The following is a 19749-nucleotide window of genomic DNA, read 5'->3' on the forward strand; positions in this document are numbered from 1 at the left end:
GGGGAACATGGCTGACAGCAGGTCAGGGTCATACCAACAGAGTGTCTGGCCAAGAGAAAAGAGAGTCTTCCCTGTTCACTCCAGCTAGAAAAATCCCAGGGGAGAATTCTGTTTGAGGGGTTGGAGTCCTATGACTGGCTAAGCCTTTTTCCCTTGCATACCCTTGGGGTCAGGAGAAGGCAGGGAATATTATAAGAAAGAGAGCTGTAAGCAGGGTCAGCAAAAACCTCCGTTGTTTTGTGTCTGTCTCGCAGGTGACCATGGAGGCCGGTGGCCTCCCCCTGGAGCTGTGGCGCATGATCCTAGCCTACCTGCACCTGCCCGACCTGGGCCGCTGCAGCCTGGTGTGCAGGGCCTGGTATGAGCTGATCCTCAGTCTCGACAGCACCCGCTGGCGGCAGCTGTGTCTGGGATGCACCGAATGCCGCCACCCCAACTGGCCCAATCAGCCTGACGTGGAGCCCGAGTCTTGGAGGGAGGCCTTCAAGCAGCATTACCTTGCCTCCAAGACCTGGACCAAGAACGCCTTGGACTTGGAGTCCTCCGTCTGCTTTTCTCTATTTCGCCGGAGGAGGGAACGCCGTACCCTGAGCGTTGGGCCAGGCCATGAGTTTGACAGCCTGGGCAGTGCCTTGGCCATGGCCAGCCTGTATGACCGAATCGTGCTGTTTCCAGGTGTGTACGAAGAGCAGGGTGAAATCATCCTGAAGGTGCCTGTGGAGATCATAGGGCACGGCAAGCTGGGAGAGGTGGCCCTGCTCGCCAGCATCGATCAGCACTGCTCCACCACACGCCTGTGCAACCTTGTCTTCATGCCAGCCTGGTTCTCCCCCTTCATGTTTAAGGTGGGTGCCCGCATCCAGATGGGTGGCCTCTCTGGGCCTGACTTGGGCCTCTTCACATGGGTTTATGACCCCATTTTTTTGGAATTGAGGGTTTTGTTATTGTTCCTATAACCCACTCCTCTGAGTTCTGCACCAGATGAGAAATGGGTAAGGGATCAGTAATGATCAACATTCTGCTTTATTTTTGGAAAAACTGTATTAAAAAATAAGCCAAGGACTCAAGACCCAAACTGCTTTGACCTTCTTTCCTTCCACACTGGACAAACTGGCTCCGTGGGTGGAGTAGCTAGGTGGGAAATCCAGGTCCTCGAGTGTGCCACATGGTGACAGGAAGCAGAGAACACTTCGTGCCCAGAGACGGCCAAAGCCAGGGGAGGCTATGCAGGACCAGTGACCTTTAGCCCGTTGGCCCCACCCTGTGAAGGAAGGTTAGGGAAGGTCAGACTTTTACCAGGGGTGACTGGGGAGAGGGTCAGGAAATACCAGCCTACACTTATCTTCTAGGAACACAGAGCATAGCTGTATTCAAAGCCAAGTATTTATTGACATGTGGGTAGATCCCAGCAGAATAGTCTACAGCTTTACATTGACTGGAAACATTATAGCATCTGGACTTCTAACCTGTTGTAATAAGTATATTGCCACTATGACTACCAGTCACAACACATGGTCTCTCGGGTTAGTAATCATCATATGACCACGGTGCACTTACCATGTGCCTGATGTCTGCTTTCCAGCCATGAGAGAGAGGGGTCGTGCCATCTGGTTTTCTAGATGAGCAAACTGAGGCTCAGCACAACTAAGTGACATACCCGGGTCTCAGACTTAGTAAGGGACAGAACTAGGACCCAAGCCTATACTCATAATCTAGGTGACTTTCCATCTGTGACCTCTATTGTTCCCCACAACAAACAGTGGTGGTAGACAGTACACTTGGTATCCCCATTTTGCTGATCAGGGCACTAAAGATCAGAGACGCTAAGTAACTTTCTCAGGTGGATAATTAGTGAGGTTAGAACTCAAATTCTAAGTACTTTTGAAATTAACATAATGCTGGGTTCCTTGGAAACTTAAAAGCCTGTTTTTTAGGCCTAGAATGTTCAGAAGGACTGATGAACAACTCCTGCGCTGGTCTGCAGACCCTGAAGAAGAGTTTGATTCAAGACCCTTCGATTTTCCTACGACATTCACTCTTAGAGGAATATGTTTGGTTCAGCCTCTTCTTCTCCCTCAGAATCACAGCTGCAGATGCTCGGGGGTGGGGCCTGGCATACAGTAGTGCTCCGTCCGTGATCATCTTTTAACTGAAAACAGGACAAGGGGCTAGGATGACCTTGCCTGTAGAACTCAAAGGCCAGGGTGATTTCACAGCGGTTTTCAGGGACTTCTGAGGAAAACCCCAGCAATGGCTCTGCATCTCCAGAGAGCTGGTGTTCATCTACAAAGAGGACCCAGTAAGAGGAAAATGGATTTAAATTGCAGCAGGAAAAAATTAAGTCAGCCATAAGGAAGCTTATAGGGGTTGAGATGAGTAAGTTCTGGGCCAAGCTCTCCAGGGTGCTCACTGCTAGAGAATGTAAAAACGGTTCAGGGGCGGATGTGTCTGGATTACTCAGTGGGATCAAAAAACACTCCCTCATTTTATGGTTCATATCCTTCTGATGGAATTTAGGGTGAAATCTGGAAACAGTTCTTTTTTAGGAATATAGAGTAACTGGGCTTCTCAGCCAGGCTTGGGAGCTAAGGGGCCCGGCTGAGTGGTACGTGGGATTCAGCACCTCCCCACTTCAGCTGAGCCTCTGCTCTTTGTGTCTCTGACCCCAGGTCCCGGTAGCTAATGTTCAGTCACCTGGCTCTCTCCCTCGCTCTGTGTTAGCCGCCAAGCCCCGTATTACATACAAACAGCCTCAGAGAGATGAAGTCCTGTCAGAAGTAACACACTTGAAAGAAGCCAAGCTAGGAGTTCTCCTGTGCAGCCAGACTCCAGAGCCCGTCTTACCTACTGCTCAGTACTGCCCGGCTGTGGCAGCACACCTTGTCCCCATCTTTAGGGACACAGCCTGCTTCCTTTGTTCTGCCCCTCCCCCATACACATATGGGCCAATTGCCACACAGGTAGGACTTTTTCCCAGAACCTGTGGGTGGGCTTCCACACCTGCCTGCCCCAGCCCAGGTAGGGCTCAGCTCCTTGTGGTCTGTCTCCTATCAGCTCTCAGGCTTCTTCCTGGCCCTGTCCTGAGTTTTCAGATGCCCAGCCGGTGTTCTGTGGGGTGCTGCAGGGCTGAGAGAGGGTGGTGAAGGGAAGCTGTGCTGAAGAGGTGAGACCTGGTGAGGGCCCTCATGATCTCACACTTTCTTCATGTAACCAAGACACCAAACCGGGACTCCCTCGCCCTTCATGGGACACAGGAAAGTTGCGCTCAATTCCAGCCAGTTCCTGTCCTTCCTGATCTCCCTTGAGTGATGCTTGCTCTGCTGGTTCACCTCCTGTGTTACCGTGTTAACTCCATCTCACCCAGCATCCCTCTGAGCATTCAGCTTCTTCCCTCCTCCCCATCTTCACCCCTCAAAGCTTATATTCTCACTAGACACTCACTGAATATTAGGGGAATTTACCTGAGACTTGAGGTCTTTAGGAAGGGCCCTGTTGCAGAGCGTGAACTTTCCTGCCTTTATCTATTTCCAGTCCCTTTGCGATTGGACGGAGGGAAAAACAGGCAACTCCTAATTCTCCTCCCTCTGATTCTGAGCCGCTTCCTGTCCCTGACCCCTATGCCTGGGCTGACACATGCCCTTAGGGAGGAGGAGAACAGGATCAGCCAGATGAATGGCCTCTCCAGGCTCCACCCTCCTTAAAGCACAGAGTACTGACTAGCAAAACAGTTCTTACCCTGTTTCATCTGCTTTCTCTTTTCTATTCCTCAGACAACCTCGGGTCATGTCCAGTTTGACAACTGCAACTTCGAGAATGGGCACATCCAGGTCCATGGCCCAGGTACCTGCCAAGTGAAGTTTTGCACCTTCAAAAACACCCATGTTTTCCTGCACAATGTGCCTCTGTGTGTCCTGGAAAACTGTGAATTTGTGGGCAGTGAAAACAACTCTGTGACTGTTGAGGGCCACCCATCTGCAGACAAGAACTGGGCCTACAAGTATCTAGTAGGGCTTATCAAGTCCTCCCCCAGCATACTCCCCACAGAGGACTCAGACTCTTTAATGTCCCTAGACCTGGAGAGCAGGGACCAGGCTTGGAGTCCAAGGACCTGTGACATTGTCATTGAGGGCAGCCAAAGCCCGACCAGCCCAGCTTCTACCTCCCCAAAGCCAGGCTCCAAGGCTGGCTCACAGGAGGCAGAGGTGGGCAGTGATGGGGAGAGGGTGGCCCAGACTCCAGACAGCAGCGATGGAGGCCTGAGTCCTAGTGGTGAGGATGAGGACGAGGACCAGCTCACATACAGACTGTCCTACCAAGTACAGGGCCCACGCCCTGTCCTGGGGGGCTCCTTTCTCGGCCCACCACTTCCAGGGGCATCCATTCAGCTGCCCAGCTGCCTCGTGCTGAACTCACTGCAGCAGGAGCTGCAGAAGGACAAGGAGGCCATGGCACTGGCCAGCTCTGTGCAGGGCTGCCTCATCCGCAAGTGCCTCTTCCGGGACGGAAAGGGAGGCGTCTTCGTTTGCTCCTATGGCCGAGCCAAGATGGAAGGGAACGTCTTCCGGAACCTGACTTATGCAGTGCGGTGTATACATAACAGCAAGGTGCCATCCTAAGGTTTACTCTACAGACCGTGAGGCCTTCCTGGGTCACTAGGAATATGATTTTGATTAATGAGAGAAGGTTCCTGTGGCTATACAGAGGAAGGCTTTGGTGGGGCTGTTTCGCTTTTTTTTTTTTTTAAGATTTTATTTATTTATTTATTTATTTATTTATTTATTTGACAGACAGAGATCACAAGGAGGCAAAGAGGCAGGCAGAGAGAGAGAGAGGGAAGCAGACTCCCTGCTGAGCAGAGAACCCGATGCGGGACTCGATCCCAGGACCCCGAGATCATGACCTGAGCCAAAGGCAGCGGCTTAACCCACTGAGCCACCCAGGCGCCCTGTTTTGCATTTTTTTTAAGTCTTCTTCATTCTACAACACACTCTTACCTTCCAACCGTCTTTTGATTTGGACAGAGCAGAAACTATTCTTCCCATTTTACAGAAAAGGAAACGGGCCCAGAGGGGAAATGTGACTCAGTCAGGGTCACATAGCTAGTTAGTAACAGAATTGGGACTAGAACCCAGGTCTTCCAGCTCCTTTCACTATGTCATGATGCTTCTCAAATGTGTCCCCAAGGCCTCGTAGAAGGAACAAGGACTCTTGAGCCTGGATGAGAGAAAATTGAGGGGCACATGATCACGGGCTTTGATCCACACTGGAGAAGCTTCCCAGAGAGGTATCCAAGCTTTGTAGGATGAGTAGAGGACGGCTGAGGACAATAGTGTGCATGGGGTGAGAGGATGTGGAGTGCGGGCATTCCAGACAGCCAGAACGTTCTGTGCTGGGGCCTGGGTGTGCGGCTGTATGCTGAGGATGAAGGAGTGGTTGAAAATGAGGCAGGGGAGGTGAGCAGAACCCACCTTGCCCCGGGCCTGGAAAGCCCATTTGAGAGGCACTGGGACTTGATGCTGAGAGCGGTCCGGGCTGCCGCTGGTGCCATCATGATCCTGCGGGCTCTTTGGAGTGCTGCAGGACAGTCGACACAGGAAAGGCTTCTGGAAGGAAAGACATGGTCTTTTAGAAGAAAGCATGGTCTAGCTCCTGGGTTTGAGTCTTACCTCTCCACTGACTCACCACGAGCATCACCATCCTCTTCTGTCAAATGGAAAGAAGCCTCCCAGTCTTGCGTCTCTCGCTGGGGCATTGTGAGGGTCCAATGCCGTAATACTGGTGAAGCGCCTAGTAAGCTCCAGGGCGTCGGGCACGTGTCACGGGAGGCTTGCAGATCTCCGGAGGCTGGGACGGCTGACAGCAGTCACATTTCATTGCGTTTGCCCAGCCGCTTCCAAAGAGGGTCTGAGGAGGTGTCGCCCTGAAAGAACAGTGGAGTGCTACTTGGAAAATAAAGAGAACGGTCAGATCAGAGGACGGGTGACCGTTTTGCCCTCAGGTACCACTATGATAGGATCTGGTCTGAGCCCCCAGAAGGGTCTTCCCTCTTACATAGTTACTAGGAGTGTGGCTTCCAAGTCCAATTCTGGCTCTGCCCCTTGTTAGCTGTGTGTCCTTCGGACGAACGGTACTATCTGCCTTCAAGGAGGGGTAGGGATTAACTGGGGTCACAGAAAGTGTTTCTGGCACAGAGCAAGTGCTCAACAGATGTTTCTGTTTATTTTTTAAAAGCGTTATTACAGTCCCGTGTGAGAGGTGCTGTGGGTGGCGTAGGAGCCCAGCCTCAAGGAAAGGTTTCCTGGAGGAGCAGTGCCTGGGCAAGGTGAGGCTGTGAGACAGCGGAGGTGTGCCTGAAGGCCAGACGAAGGAAAGGACACCACACGTTCACGCAGCCGCAGCATGAGCTGAGGGCTGCTGCAGGAGACCGGGGAGCCAGCAGGGTCAGCCAGCTGAAGCACTGACTTCTCGCCACAGAGACTGGAGTCTGCCGTGAAGGCAAGGGAAGCCCACAGGTTTTAGGCAGAGGAGATCTGTGGTCAGATCTGTATTTGGAAAGCTTATCTGTCAGCTTTCTGGGGGACGGAATGGAGGAGAACGAGACCGGGGGCAAGATCGGTGAGAGGCAGTGGAAAATTGTGGTCCAGAGATGGAGAGGAAGGGACAGGACATTCTGGAAAGGTAGAAACGAGGGTTTTAGGAGGGAGTGGTCAAAGGCATGAGGCCTAGGTTTCTGGCCTGTGTGGCAGAGGCAACAGCAGGAACATAGGAGGTTAGGGTATGGAGACAGAGATGCTGAGTTTGGGGCATTTCCAGCATCTAGCAGAGATGCTGTCTGGTTACCTGGTTCTGGAGCTTTGGGGAGGGAAATGCCATGCCAGGCAGAATTGGGAGCAGATGGTAGTTGGAAGTCATCGAAAAGGAGAAATGCAAAGTTATAGAGCCTTACTTGTAGCATTTTTAAACTATTGTCTCCAGCGGCTTTTGGCAGGAATTGTGCAGCCTATAAATTCCTAGTGAGTTTCTAGAAAAGCACCTAAGAAACTGATATTCAGAATTTTTGACGAAAAATTCATGCATCTCTGGTTTAAGAGTAAGACTGGCAGAAAGAGCCCAGTTGCTTTGGGCACCAAAAAGAAACCTAGTGTTTTTCTTGCTGTTTTGTGTGTCCTGTATAGAGACTGAAGTCAGTAGCACTTATATGTGGAGATGAACATACCTCTTCTTTTGCCAGGCCTTCAGAGGACCAGGTTTGGGGTCAGTCTAGTGAGGATTGCACTGGTTTATGTTTTGCTTTCATTATCCTCCGCCTACCATAGGCTTCATGTTCTTCATCTTCTGCCAGTTTGCCAGGAGGCTTTGCTCTGCTCCTCAGAGAGGGCCGCCTCCATGGCCTTGCCCCCCTGCAGCAGACTGCTTTCAGTTGTGGCTCTATGCCAGTGGTAGGCTTGCTGTCCTGTACTGCTGTGCTATGTCTAGTGAAGGGGCCTCTAATGATAAGGGCTGAGGTGGGGGTTTTTTCTTTCCCTTCTTTGAGAGTAGCAGGGTTTGGTGCCCTTCCCCCAGCCGCTTCAGCCTTGTTGGGCAGGAAGCTTGGGGAGAAAACTCCAAGGGGGGCTTAGTGCTCTTTCCACAGTGGCTGTGCTAGTTTTCCCCATGCCTGCACCATGAGGGAGGCTGTCCCCAGTCTTTCCCCGTGAGCACCTAGCAAGACCCCTTGGAGAAGTGAACAGACCTACCTACTCACAGAGTTTCCGCACCCTCACTCTAGTTCACACTTGGTCTAGTTCGCTAAGACGCGTGGCTGGATTCTTACTGGTTCCTGGGGCACCTGCATCTGCGAAGGCGAGCACGGGCTCACAGCTCGTCTCCCAGGAGGGGCCTGTGGTCCTTGGATTTCAGGCTCGTTGGTTGTCCTGCCACCTCAGTTCTCTGATGGGTTCCAGAAAGTATGTGCTGTTGTACATTATCTGATTCTATCCTTGGAAGTGTGGGAGCAGTGAATGCTCTACCGCCTTTCTCTATCCTAAATAGAAGGCTTCTCTTGAATCACACTTCCGTTCTACTTTATCTCTCCCAGTCTTTTATTCTAGTGTAATCTATCGTTAGTAGCACATGGTTTATCCTAATATGATATATTTTTACTATGAATACACAGTTGCTTAAAATAATACAAATTTATTCTTTTAATATGCTTATTAAATAGGGCAAGGAAATGCAAGTGGCAGTACATGCCCTTAAATGAGCTGTATGCTGGGTTGTGGTACTTTATTTAAGGGAGGCCTCCCTATACCAATACTCCTAATGTCTTGTAGTTTAGAGTATCGGTGGTTTTTCCACCCCTGGATCATACACCCAAGAAAGATTCAGAGTGGACAAGAGTAGGACTCTGTCTTACAGAGTGGAAGAGAAGGTAGGAGGTTATTCTCAGTGTTTTCTCAGGCACGTGAGTTTCAGCAAAGACACATGTGGGAACTTGATTCCATTCATTGTGCCCTTGGAAACTGGGGAGATCTTCATGTAACCCCAATCCACATAGAGTTTGAAGCCCACCAAATCCCTTCTTCTCTGAGGGCCCCTTCCATCCCATCATTCAATTATTCTGCTTGCAAGTTGTGAATACAGGGCACAGGCCAACCTTCAGTCCAGGTTTTCCTAAAAAACAAACAAGCACACAGCTCTGTGGTTGGTAAGGAGCCTGCCGGGCAAAGCTAAGCAGGGCACAGAGCTCACTCTGCTCCTGGGAACACACAAGGTGGGAAGAGGCAGTCCTTGCCTGCGGGCGGAACAGCAGATGGTAAGAAAAGGACTCAAGTGTTCCCCAAGTGGGTTTTTTAAAAAAACCTATGACAAGAAAACAAATGACTTTCTCGTTTCTGCTTAGATCGTCATGCTCAGGAATGACATTCACCGCTGCCGAGCGTCAGGCATCTTTCTTCGCTTGGAGGGCGGAGGCTTGATCGCTGGGAACAACATTTACCACAATGCGGAGGCAGGCGTAGACATCCGGAAAAAGTCTAACCCACTCATACTGGTACTCCTCTCTGTCTTCATGCTCTTTTCAGAGTGGCGCTTGGTTCTCAAACCTTTTCTAAAATTATTTAAATAAATGTTGCCATCTTGAACTTATTTATTTTTAAAGACTTTGAGAGAGTGCAAAAGGGGCGAGGGTCAGAGGGGGATGCAGACTCCCCGCTGAGCAGGGAGCGCAGGGAGCCTGATGCCCGGACTCTGGAACCATGACCTGAGCCGAAGGCAGATGCTCAACTGACTGAGCCACCTGGGGCCCCACTATCTTGAATTTATATTGCTTCCTCTTTTCAAGTGGCTCATACCTTTTTCTCTACGTGTCTTTGTGACTCTGTGCCTCGCTCTTTCTGTATTAGGAATGGCTTTGAATATGTCACCTCTCTTCAGTCTCCTTGTCAGTAAGAAACAGGACTGGGTAGACAGGGAAATTTCACAGAGCACGTTCTCAGCCCTGACAGGCTCTGGTTGGCTTTGAGTTTGATGAAAATAAAGATATATCTGCCCCACCAGACATGTGGATCAAAAGTCAAGCACCAAGTTAGGTCATTTTTCATTATAAGAAGGACATTTAAGATACTTAGTTCTGAAGATTCTTTGTTTCATGGGTACTGTGAGGTCATGTAAGTTTGATTTTACACCATCGCGAAAGCCACTTAAGATGGTAGAATATGGGGCCAGTGATATGAGAGAACAGCCCCTTTTTCTACTCTGGGCTTCCCTGAGAGACACATTTCCTAGGAACTAGGAGATGTGTCCTACTTCTCATGGGCTTGAAAAAATAATAGCCACCCTATGCGTAGTGCTTATTGTTTGCCATATACTGCTCTAAGCACTTTGTATATATTTACTTATTTATGGCTTAATCTTTTCACAACGCCTTGTGGTAGAATTGCTGTTATCCCCACCTTACAAATGAAGATACTGAGGCACAAAGAGACTAAGGATGTTGCCCCAAATCATACAACAAATGACAGAGCTGACAGTCGGTCTGACTCAGGGCTGATGTTCTTGACCCATTGTATCAGACTGCCCTTGCAAAATGCAGATGAAGGAAATTCCTAACTATATTTAAAGACATGCCTAGCCAGTGTCCTCTTTCAGCCCCTCCTCTCACTGCGCTTCTGCTGTGCAGCTGGCGTCTGATGCACAGCCTTGGCTGAGGTTATTGCCACTGTTGCCAGAGAGATGAGAGGAGCTTGCCTCCTAGGGACAGAGGGGACAGGCAGGTTTAGCCGGGGGAAGGGGGCGTTCTGTTTCTGCCCTGGCTTCGAGAAAGAGAAAGGGTGTGGGGGATGGAAATGCCACTGCTTACGCTTCCCTCTCCGAGCTTTCCAACCCTGTGAGGGATTTCTGTTAGACAGTGGTTGCCTGGGTTGAGTCTGCCAAATCCTTCAGGAGAAAATCTGGAAAGTGAGTAAGAATAGGAGAGCTTACGGTGTGGAACGTTTTCAAGCAAGCTAGAACTATGTTTTTGTGAAATCATTTTGGAAGAGAAACCGCTAACTTCCTGGTTTAAGTACAGGAATGTATTTAGGCTGTAAATTAGCATTTTGTTATCATTTTTTATGATCTAAAATTTTGTCCCTGTGCAGAAGCAGGTAACTGGGAAGCTAAGTCTCATATCTGGCTCTGCTGCACACTGTGTGACCCCGGGCCTGCTTCCCCATTCGTACAAAGAGATATTTGAAATAAATCTAAGGGTCTTTGTAGTGCATACACCCTCTGTGATCTCATGCCCCATGGAACAGTGAGCTCCCCAGAGCCGCGCCATTCCACAGGCTCCCTGAATGGGAAGTGAGGCATAGGAGCCATGGCTCTCCCCTTTCCTTGAAGGTGGCCCACTTGGGATGACACATGGCCAACATTGTCATGTAGTGGGGTGCTCCCTTCCCTGAGAGGTGGGCTCCCTGGCCCCGGGGTGGTCCAGGCTGGCCAGATGATGGGAGGAGGCAATGCTGGTGGAGGGTGCTCTGGAGGCTCAGCAGAGTTCAGTGGCATGCTTTGCGGGTACAGAGCAAGGGGCTGGTTGGTGAAGGCGCCTGTGTCCAGATTGTCCCTTACAGCTGTGCGTGTGTGCAGGGGCCAGCAGCATGGTCCGTTCACTTAGTCCCACATTAACAAGGGGTCTTCAGCAGCGCTGTCCTCTCTGTAGTGTGTGTTCACCCTGGCCCAGCTGAGGGGCGGCGCTTGGGCACTCAGCTTCTTGCCGACTTGTCTGATCTGTCTTCTCTACTGTCTCGTGTTCCCTTGCAGTGTAACCAGATCCACCACGGCCTTCGTTCTGGCATTGTCGTCCTCGGCAATGGGAAAGGTATCATCCGGAACAATCAAATCTTTTCAAATAAGGAGGCTGGCATTTATATCCTGTACCATGGAAATCCAGTCGTGAGGTATGTGTGCTGTACCTGGGCCATCCTCACCCGTGGTCCCTTCTTTCCTCTCCTGTCTCTCTCTTTCCTGCTTCCTGGCTTTCCTCCATTTGAAAACATTTCTGTTTATGAATATGGCTGTCTAGGAGAACAAGCGAAGACCAGACCCCACCCTCATCCCACTGTAGTAACGCAAGTGCTTTCATTTGCGTTCCCTTCCAGTTCATGGTGTAGCCATTCCATTCAGCAGACATTACTGAGCACCTCTGATAATGGTAACGAAGGTGTCCCCCTCCCCCAGAGCTTACTCTAGCATGGGGGACACGTGGGACCAGACATAACTCTAAGATAGAGATGGCATAAAGGTTTGAGCTTTCAGACTGACAAGTCTGTTGGGTTGAAAGTGGCCACCTAGGATGTTTTGTTAAGATCCGGCCTCAGCACAGAAGCATGCTGTGACTGACCAGCGGGGCGAGCTGTAGGTGCGAGGGGCAGGGGCACCGCCGGCACCAGGGAGCTGCCATCCCAGCTCTCGCATGCGGCAGACTGTGACAGATGCTATCAAGGGAATCCTTCTACCTGGGGGTGTGGGCTGGCCTCGTTTCCAGGAGTGCATGAGAGTTGGACTCTGACATCTGGGTAGCACATGGACCGTCACGGAAGTGGGGAGTGGACATTCCTACTAAAGTAAACCACACAAGCAATGAGACCAGATTCAGGGCTTAGCTAACCGTCCACTGTGGCTTGAGAACACGTCTGACACGACGTGTTAGGTCTTGCTTTAGGAAAATAACTGGCTCAGGTGTGCAGCAAATATATTCTGAAGTGGGTTTTTTTCCCTTGATTATTCCATATGCATTCTTCCATATTGTTGTGTGGGCTCCATCAGTTTTAGAAAGTTTCAGAACATTCCATTGTTTTGACATTCCATTATTTTTTGGACCAGTCCTAGTACTGTTAGGCAGCTATTTTCACCACTGTTACAGCAGCTTCTAAAAACAGTTAGTGGTCCCAGAGCCCTTTTCCCATCTTTGCATGTGTAGGTGTATGTGTTTGTCTGTTGTTATTCCTTTAACACACATTTAAGTGTTTACTCTCTATGTAAGGGGACAGTGACGTAGTGTGTAAGAACAGTCTCTGCTCCATAGAATTTAGTCTCATGCTGAAGACAAACATACGAATAACCAGGAGGGGAGACTCACCAAAATGGGTGCTTCACTAGGCCTTCGTGTAAGTACCAGAGGAACCCGGCACAATTCCAGCTAGGCGAGTCGGGGAAGGGCATGAGGGGAGCTGACACTGAGCTGTGGGTAAGTTGGATTTTGTGGCCAGGGAGATGGTATTCTGGGCCCAGCGGCAGTGAAATTTAGCGTGTGTCCTGGAAAAATGGGAACAAATGTGTGTCTTCCACAAGATGCGGGTGGGGGGGGTGAGTAGATCAGCCTACAAAACAGGCTCCTCCTGGAACACAGAACCTCAGATATCGAGTAGGATATGCAGCATAATGGCTTTCCAGATCATCCATTTCCTGATCCGTGGAGCCTGTGAACATGTGCTCTTACGTGGTAAAAGAGAGGTTGCAAATGTGTTCATCAAGGACCTTGAAATCAGGAGCGTATCATGGATTATCCAGGTGGGCCCAGCGTAATCCTCAGGATCCTTAGAGGGAAGCAGGAGAATGAGCTGGGAGGAGGAGGTGGGACAACAGAAGCAGAAGTCAGAGGGATGAGGCTTGAGGCCAAGAAAGCTGGGAAAGACGAGAAATGGATTTCCCTAGACCTTCCAAAAGGAACACACGTCTGCTGACACCTTGATTTAGCCCTGTAGGACCCATTTTGGACTTCTGACCTCCTAAACAAGAAGGTAATGAATCAGTGTTGTTTTAAGACACTACATTTGTGGTAATTTGTTATAGCATCCCTACACCAATCTGGGGAGTTTGGACTTGACCTTGTGGGTGCTGGTAACAGTTGAAGAATTTTGAGTAAGGACTGGTTACAGTCAGATTGGTGTCCTGGTTTTTCAGACAGAATCTGTGTGAGGGGCGCCTGGCTGGCGGGATGGTGGGAGAGTGTGATCTCAGTCTTACAGCTGTGAGCTCCAGCCCCACCCTGGGTATAGAGAACACTTAAAAGTAAAAATGAGATCTTTTAAAAAAATAACAGCAACAATGACAGAATCTTTTTGAGAGAATACGTTTGTTTTTTTGTGATAGAGGGTGGGGGTCTGGGGGAGGGTAAGAATCAAGTTTGAGATCCCTGAAGTGGCCTGGATAAGGCAAACCACAGGAGTTTCTTTGCCTGCGACAGTTGTGTTACCTCTTATGTTTCTCTTTTTGCTTTGGCTGCAAGGAAGCTCAGGGCTCAGTAGGGCTCATCCTCAGTAAATATCCCATCCTTGGTTCTTAGAACAATCATCTGTCCCCTTTTCCTAAACGTTTTCTGATACCTCTTTTATCTTTATTTTGTCCTCCCTGTGTACACACACATACCTGTTTCTCCAAGTGGCCATGGGGTCTTTCTAAAGGTAAGTGAGAGTTATAGTGAGAACCCACCGCCCATGCATTTGCTTCTAAGGCACAGCTTGCAGAAATATGGATGAGGCATGCCCTACCCTTTGGGACAGTCTCTGACTATGAATTCCAGAAGCCCACAGTAACCATCTGCTGATTGAATTGTAACCAGATCAAAGTACACTCCAGATCTAAGGGCAAAAATGGCGATGTTTTTAACAGAGGATTTCACTTGTTCAACTCAAATGCATGGTGTGGGCAGTTGACATTTGGCTTACCCAGCATCAACATAATTTGCTGGGTATTTTTCCCAAGGACATAAACCATTTGGATTCTGCCCTCAGAAATGGAAAGCTTAGCTAAATCCTGCTCCATGAAGTTCTGTGGGGTGCCAGGCCCTGTATCAGGCTCTAAAGAGCCAGGTGAATTCTTGGACCGAAATCCAGCCACATGACAGGAGTTGGGAGGGTTGCCTCCCAAGACAGGAGGCAGGTACCCTTCCAGGAAGAAAAGAGGTCACAGCATTCCTGTCAGTAAAAATAACAGAGCAAATGTGTGTTCTCCAAGGATAACCCAACTGTGCTGATGTCTGGGTGTGACCGGCCTTGTTTTAATAGGAAACTCAAGTTGCAGAGACTGGGAAGCAGTGCATGTCCTTCAGATGCTCGGGTTTTTCATTCACAAGGCCTTTCCATGGCTCTGCGTTTCTCTGAACAGGAGCGTGTTTTCCTGTATCTTCCTCATGTGGAGCCAGCCCATGAGGTTTCATGTTGGTTACACATTCTTTTTTATTTTTTTATTTTCGCACATTGTCCAGTATTCTTAAAACCCCATTTTTTTAAATCCTGCTTTTCTTCTTTTAAGGCATGTTATCATTTTATGTTGTCATTTGGTGCATAGAGGTGATGGTTAAGGTAACGGGAAAGGTCACGAGTAGCTGTTGGATATAAACAGAAGATGGTAGGGTCTCTATACGCAGAGAACAGATTCAGGCTTTGGACACAAATCATGCCCAGAGAAGCTTAACACAGTCTCCTAGGAATTTTTGATGACACTACCACGACTTGTCGCCTGTGCACCACAATGACCTGTGTTTCAACTGGTGTTTAAATGTGAGTGATAGTCAGGAGAGGCCACAGAAACGTGAATATCATTGTGCTTGTATCGCCTAGTTGTAGGTTTAGTTCTGGATCAGGTTGTCTCTAGGATAACTGACAATTTTTTAAATGCCTGGCTTTTAGGACTTGAGAAAATGCTTTATGCCCCTGTGGACTTGAGTCATCTGGGGAAAGCCACAAAAGAAAGAAGTCACCTTAGGGTTGCCTGGGTGGCTCAGTCAGTTAAGCCTCTGCCTTCGGCTCAGATCATGATCCCAGTGGGATCAAGTCCCCCATTATGCTCTCTGCTCAGTGGGAGCCTGCTTCTCCCTCTCCCTCTGCCTGCCACTCTGCCTACTTGTGCTCTCTCTCTGTCAATCAAATAAATAAAACCTTTAATAAAAAAGAGAGAGAAGTCCCCTTGGGCAGGCATTGGCTTTGACACATGACATCGATCTGGCCTTACTCTCTTCTTCTTCTTCCATTTTAGTGGGAACCACATTTTCAAGGGCCGTGCAGCTGGCATAGCAGTGAATGAGAACGGCAAAGGCCTCATCACAGGTAGGAGTGGGAACTGCCTAGAGCTGTAGCCAGCTGAGCAACCAACAGCCAAGCCAACATCCCTGACCTTGCTGCCAGCCAGTCCTTCCCCTTGACAGACTGGCCGCTGCCTCTGGCTAGTGAACGAGCACTCTGGGACGCTGGCCCCATGCACTGGCCCCACTTGTCCCAGAGAGGGGGTATCTGTCTGCTCTTTGTCAGGCCCACTACAGCCAAGCCAACATCCCTGACCTTGCTGCCAGCCAGTCCTTCCCCTTGACAGACTGGCCGCTGCCTCTGGCTAGTGAACGAGCACTCTGGGACGCTGGCCCCATGCACTGGCCCCACTTGTCCCAGAGAGGGGGTATCTGTCTGCTCTTTGTCAGGCCCACTACAGCCAAGCCAACATCCCTGACCTTGCTGCCAGCCAGTCCTTCCCCTTGACAGACTGGCCGCTGCCTCTGGCTAGTGAACGAGCACTCTGGGATGCTGGCCCCATGCACTGGCCCCACTTGTCCCAGAGAGGGGGTATCTGTCTGCTCTTTGTCAGGCCCACTACAGCCAAGCCAACATCCCTGACCTTGCTGCCAGCCAGTCCTTCCCCTTGACAGACTGGCCGCTGCCTCTGGCTAGTGAACGAGCACTCTGGGACGCTGGCCCCATGCACTGGCCCCACTTGTCCCAGAGAGGGGGTATCTGTCTGCTCTTTGTCAGGCCCACTGCTTACAGATCTCCCTGGATGGCTCACATAACACGGTCAGAAACACTTAGGACACACAGACCGAACCCTTCTTCTTGTCTTTTCTATGGACTTGTGCCTGCTCTGGAGCCCCAGCCCCTTTTCCCTGCTGCCGGGCTAACTCCTTCAGGTCTCAGCCTAAATGTCCCTTCCTCGAGGAAGCCTGCCCTGCCCTCCCGTTGTGCACACACTCACTGTACCCAGCAGGCATGCTCTGTAGGACATCTTACTTTATTTGTGGTCTGTGTAAGGTCAGTCTCCTCTTCTGTAAGGCAGCAAATTCTCTATGACCAGGATCAGGTCTATGTGGTACATGACCATAGGCTCCGCACAGAGCATAGGCATACCTGGGGCATGAGAGACCGGTCCAGTGAATCCCTCTGACTGCACCCATATGTCCTTCATTCATCAGACATTCATTGAGCACACACTGTATGCAGGAGCTGGGGATACAGCAATGAACAAAACAGAATCTGTGAAACTGCTGCCTTTGGGTTCCTGCTGTCAGGAACTGATATTTTAGGAGGGGAAAACAAACAAAACAACACACACATACACACACACAAAAAACATATCTGAGTGATAAGTGCTTTAGAGATTAAATCTCTATATAATTAACTTTATATATTTACATAAATCTATGTTATATATATTTTATTTATAAATATATAATATGTAAGCTATATATAATTTATTAAAATTAATTAAAATAAGGTGATGTGGGTATTTAAGATTGTGTGGTCAGGGCAGGCCTGACCTGAGAAGGTGACATGTAAGCCAGACCTGAGTGATGGGACAAAGCCTAGGGAGAGAATCAGAATTCCATGCAGGGCTGCCTGTGGAACACCGTCAGCACGCCTGGGGAGCAGGGAGATCGCTCGTGTGACTGGGTATGGTGAAGGGGGCAAGGGGTGGGATGGGGTCACAGAGGCAGGAAGGGACCAGTCACACAGGGTCTCCTGGGCCATTGCACTCCAGTCCCAAGAGCCTGAGAGTCTGCCCAGCCATCGTGCCAGGGGCGTCAAGGTCCCAGCACAAGCCCCCCGACTTGTGACTCCCAGAGAAGTGGTGGATGAGGAGAGGAGAAGAAAGCTGTGGTCAGTCCAGAGCTGAGACTGAGAAGGACCAGCTTGTGCCTCCCCAGGCTGGTGGGGGAAATGGCTGGAGTCTGCCTCAGCCCTCCCAGAAACAGCCCCCAGGACAGGCAACCCTGCCTGGCCTTGGTCCAGGGGCTCTAAAGCCAGTTTATTTTTAGTCATTGGTCCTGAAGGCCACTAGATACAGTGGAACCTAGAGATATAAGAGAGCACAAGATAGTTAGAGACGTTGCCCTTGAGGAAAGCCCATAGTGCTTGGGTCCCTGAAAAGTCACACAACAGGCAAGATTCAGAGTGGTGACTGCTGACAGTGCAGCCTGGGTGTCCTGGTTCAGAAGGTCCTTTCTCTCAGCTGTCCCAGTCTTCCTGGCCAGTGTGGGTGGCCCTTGGTCTTGATCTCTCTTCTGCCTCTCCTAGAAAACGTCATCCGTGAGAACCAGTGGGGAGGCGTAGACATTCGCCGTGGAGGAGTCCCGGTCCTCAGGAGCAACCTCATCTGCTTTGGCTACTCAGACGGTGTGGTCGTGGGGGATGAAGGCAAAGGACTGATAGAAGGAAACACCATCTATGGTGAGGCACGTTCCCGGGGGGTGGGTCCGGAGTCCGGCCCAGGCAGGGAGGCAGGAAGCCCAGGTTCCATCTCTAGCTGGTGGATCCTGAGAAAGTCACTGCCTGTCCCTGGGCCTCAAAGATGCCCTGAAGGACAGTGTCAGTCTCAGGCCACAGACACACAGCCCCTCTCAGAATGCAGAAGCCTCTCCTAAGCCCCCTTGTGACGCATGGGGTCAGCCAAGCAGGGAGCTTCATCTTGATTTAAAATAGCAAAAGGTGGGGGTTGTGTGAGGACAGGGCCATGTAGGCTCTGACACGTGGGCATCTACCTCTTACCCTTTGTTCTGCTCCCGAGAACTAGAAATCTAATGGGAGAACTAGGATAGCCCTGGAAAGGAAACTGTTCTCACTCATGCTGTGCCTTTGAGCAAACCTTACTCTCTGGATTGCATCTCTAATAGTCACGAGAGCTAACGTGGGTTCTCAGCTAGGTGCTTTAGCTGCACATTCCGTCATCATGACTGCCTGCTGAGGTAGATACGGTTATTAACTCCATTTTAAAGATGAGGAAACCGAGACACAGAGAGGTTTAGTAACCCACTCAAGGTTACGCAGCTAGGAAGGGGTACGGCTGGGACTCAGACAGAGGCCACCTCCCTCTCTCTGCAGGACAGGGTTGTGCTGGATGAACTCTGAGGACCCTTTGGTGCTGTCCCTCTGGGTTTGTGTCTTCCAACCTGGAAGTGTGGCCTACACAGTTCTCAGAGCACTTTCTTTTTTTTTTTTTAAGATTTTGTTTATTTGACAGCGATCACAAGTAGGCAGAGAGGCAGGCAAAGCGGGGTGGGGGGGAGCAGGCTCCCTGCTGAGCAGAGGGCCCAATATGGGGCTCGATCCCAGGACCCTGGGATTATGACCTGAGCTGAAGGCAGAGGCTTTAACCCACTGAGCCACCCAGGTGCCCCAAGCACTTTTAAACCCTATGGTATGATCCTGGTTGTGAAACTGACCTGATAGTTATCCCTCTTGTATGAAGGAAAGGCCTCCAGCCATACAGAAGCTTGTCTGAGGCCATTAGCACATCAGGGCCTCCGTCTCCCAGGCCAGTACTTACCCCCTCGGGGAGAAACTGGGTGCTGCCTCTCTGCGGCTCAGTGTCCGTGACCAGCTCCTTTCCCTGTCCCAGCTAATAAGGGCTGTGGCGTGTGGATGATGTCATCCAGCCTGCCCCACGTCACCAGCAACCACGTCAGCTACAACGGCCTGTACGGAGTGGCAGTGTTTAGCCAGAAGGACGGTTCTGGGGAGTTGCCTGGAGGGCACGGGGCGCAGGAGAACTTCAGCGAGGACGGAGATGCCGTCCTTTGGGAGACAGAGCTGGAGAAGGATGAAGACCCCCTGCGCCGGCCGGTCACCACAGCTCTTGTTGAGTCTAACAGTATTAATCACAATGGAGGTGAGTGCCTGCCCACTCCAGAGCCTTCCGTGCTCCCACCGCCTGCCTTAGGAGGCACTCTTCTCGCTTTGTGGCCTACTTTCAGCCACTCCCCCAGCCCTCGGGACATCATCTTCCCTGAACTTAAATCCATTCTGTCCTGCCCCCAGCTCCACTAACTCATGCTGTTTCTCTTCCCTGAAATTCCCTTTCCCCTTATCCACACATCCCAAAGAACTTGAAGTTCAAAGCCCACTCTGAATGTGCTCTCTCTCCCTTACTCTCGTCCCACCGGCACTTACAGGGCCTCGGATGGGATCTGTTTCTGTGGCTGTTGCAGCAACTAGGACAGGGTATGAATGCGAGACAAGGAGCCAAACC

At 50.4% G+C, this 19749-nt stretch overlaps 1 protein-coding gene across 3 annotated transcripts in view; it reads left to right on the top strand.

Annotated features, from left to right (window-relative positions):
- FBXO10 (F-box protein 10) overlaps window positions 1-19749 on the top strand; it is a 68466-nt gene that overhangs the window by 41790 nt on the left and 6927 nt on the right. For all 3 annotated transcript variants that reach the window (XM_059142020.1, XM_059142021.1, XM_059142019.1), the window contains 7 exons: window positions 255-845; window positions 3771-4604; window positions 8882-9031; window positions 11281-11417; window positions 15496-15566; window positions 17799-17951; window positions 19120-19389. In XM_059142020.1, the coding sequence (XP_058998003.1) occupies window positions 261-845; window positions 3771-4604; window positions 8882-9031; window positions 11281-11417; window positions 15496-15566; window positions 17799-17951; window positions 19120-19389 (2200 nt within the window). In that variant the 5' untranslated portion in view covers window positions 255-260. The remainder of the gene's footprint in view (window positions 1-254; window positions 846-3770; window positions 4605-8881; window positions 9032-11280; window positions 11418-15495; window positions 15567-17798; window positions 17952-19119; window positions 19390-19749) is intronic.

Source organism: Mustela lutreola, chromosome 12 (assembly GCF_030435805.1).
Source record: "Mustela lutreola isolate mMusLut2 chromosome 12, mMusLut2.pri, whole genome shotgun sequence".
In the NCBI taxonomy this organism is placed as follows: Eukaryota; Metazoa; Chordata; class Mammalia; order Carnivora; family Mustelidae; genus Mustela; species Mustela lutreola.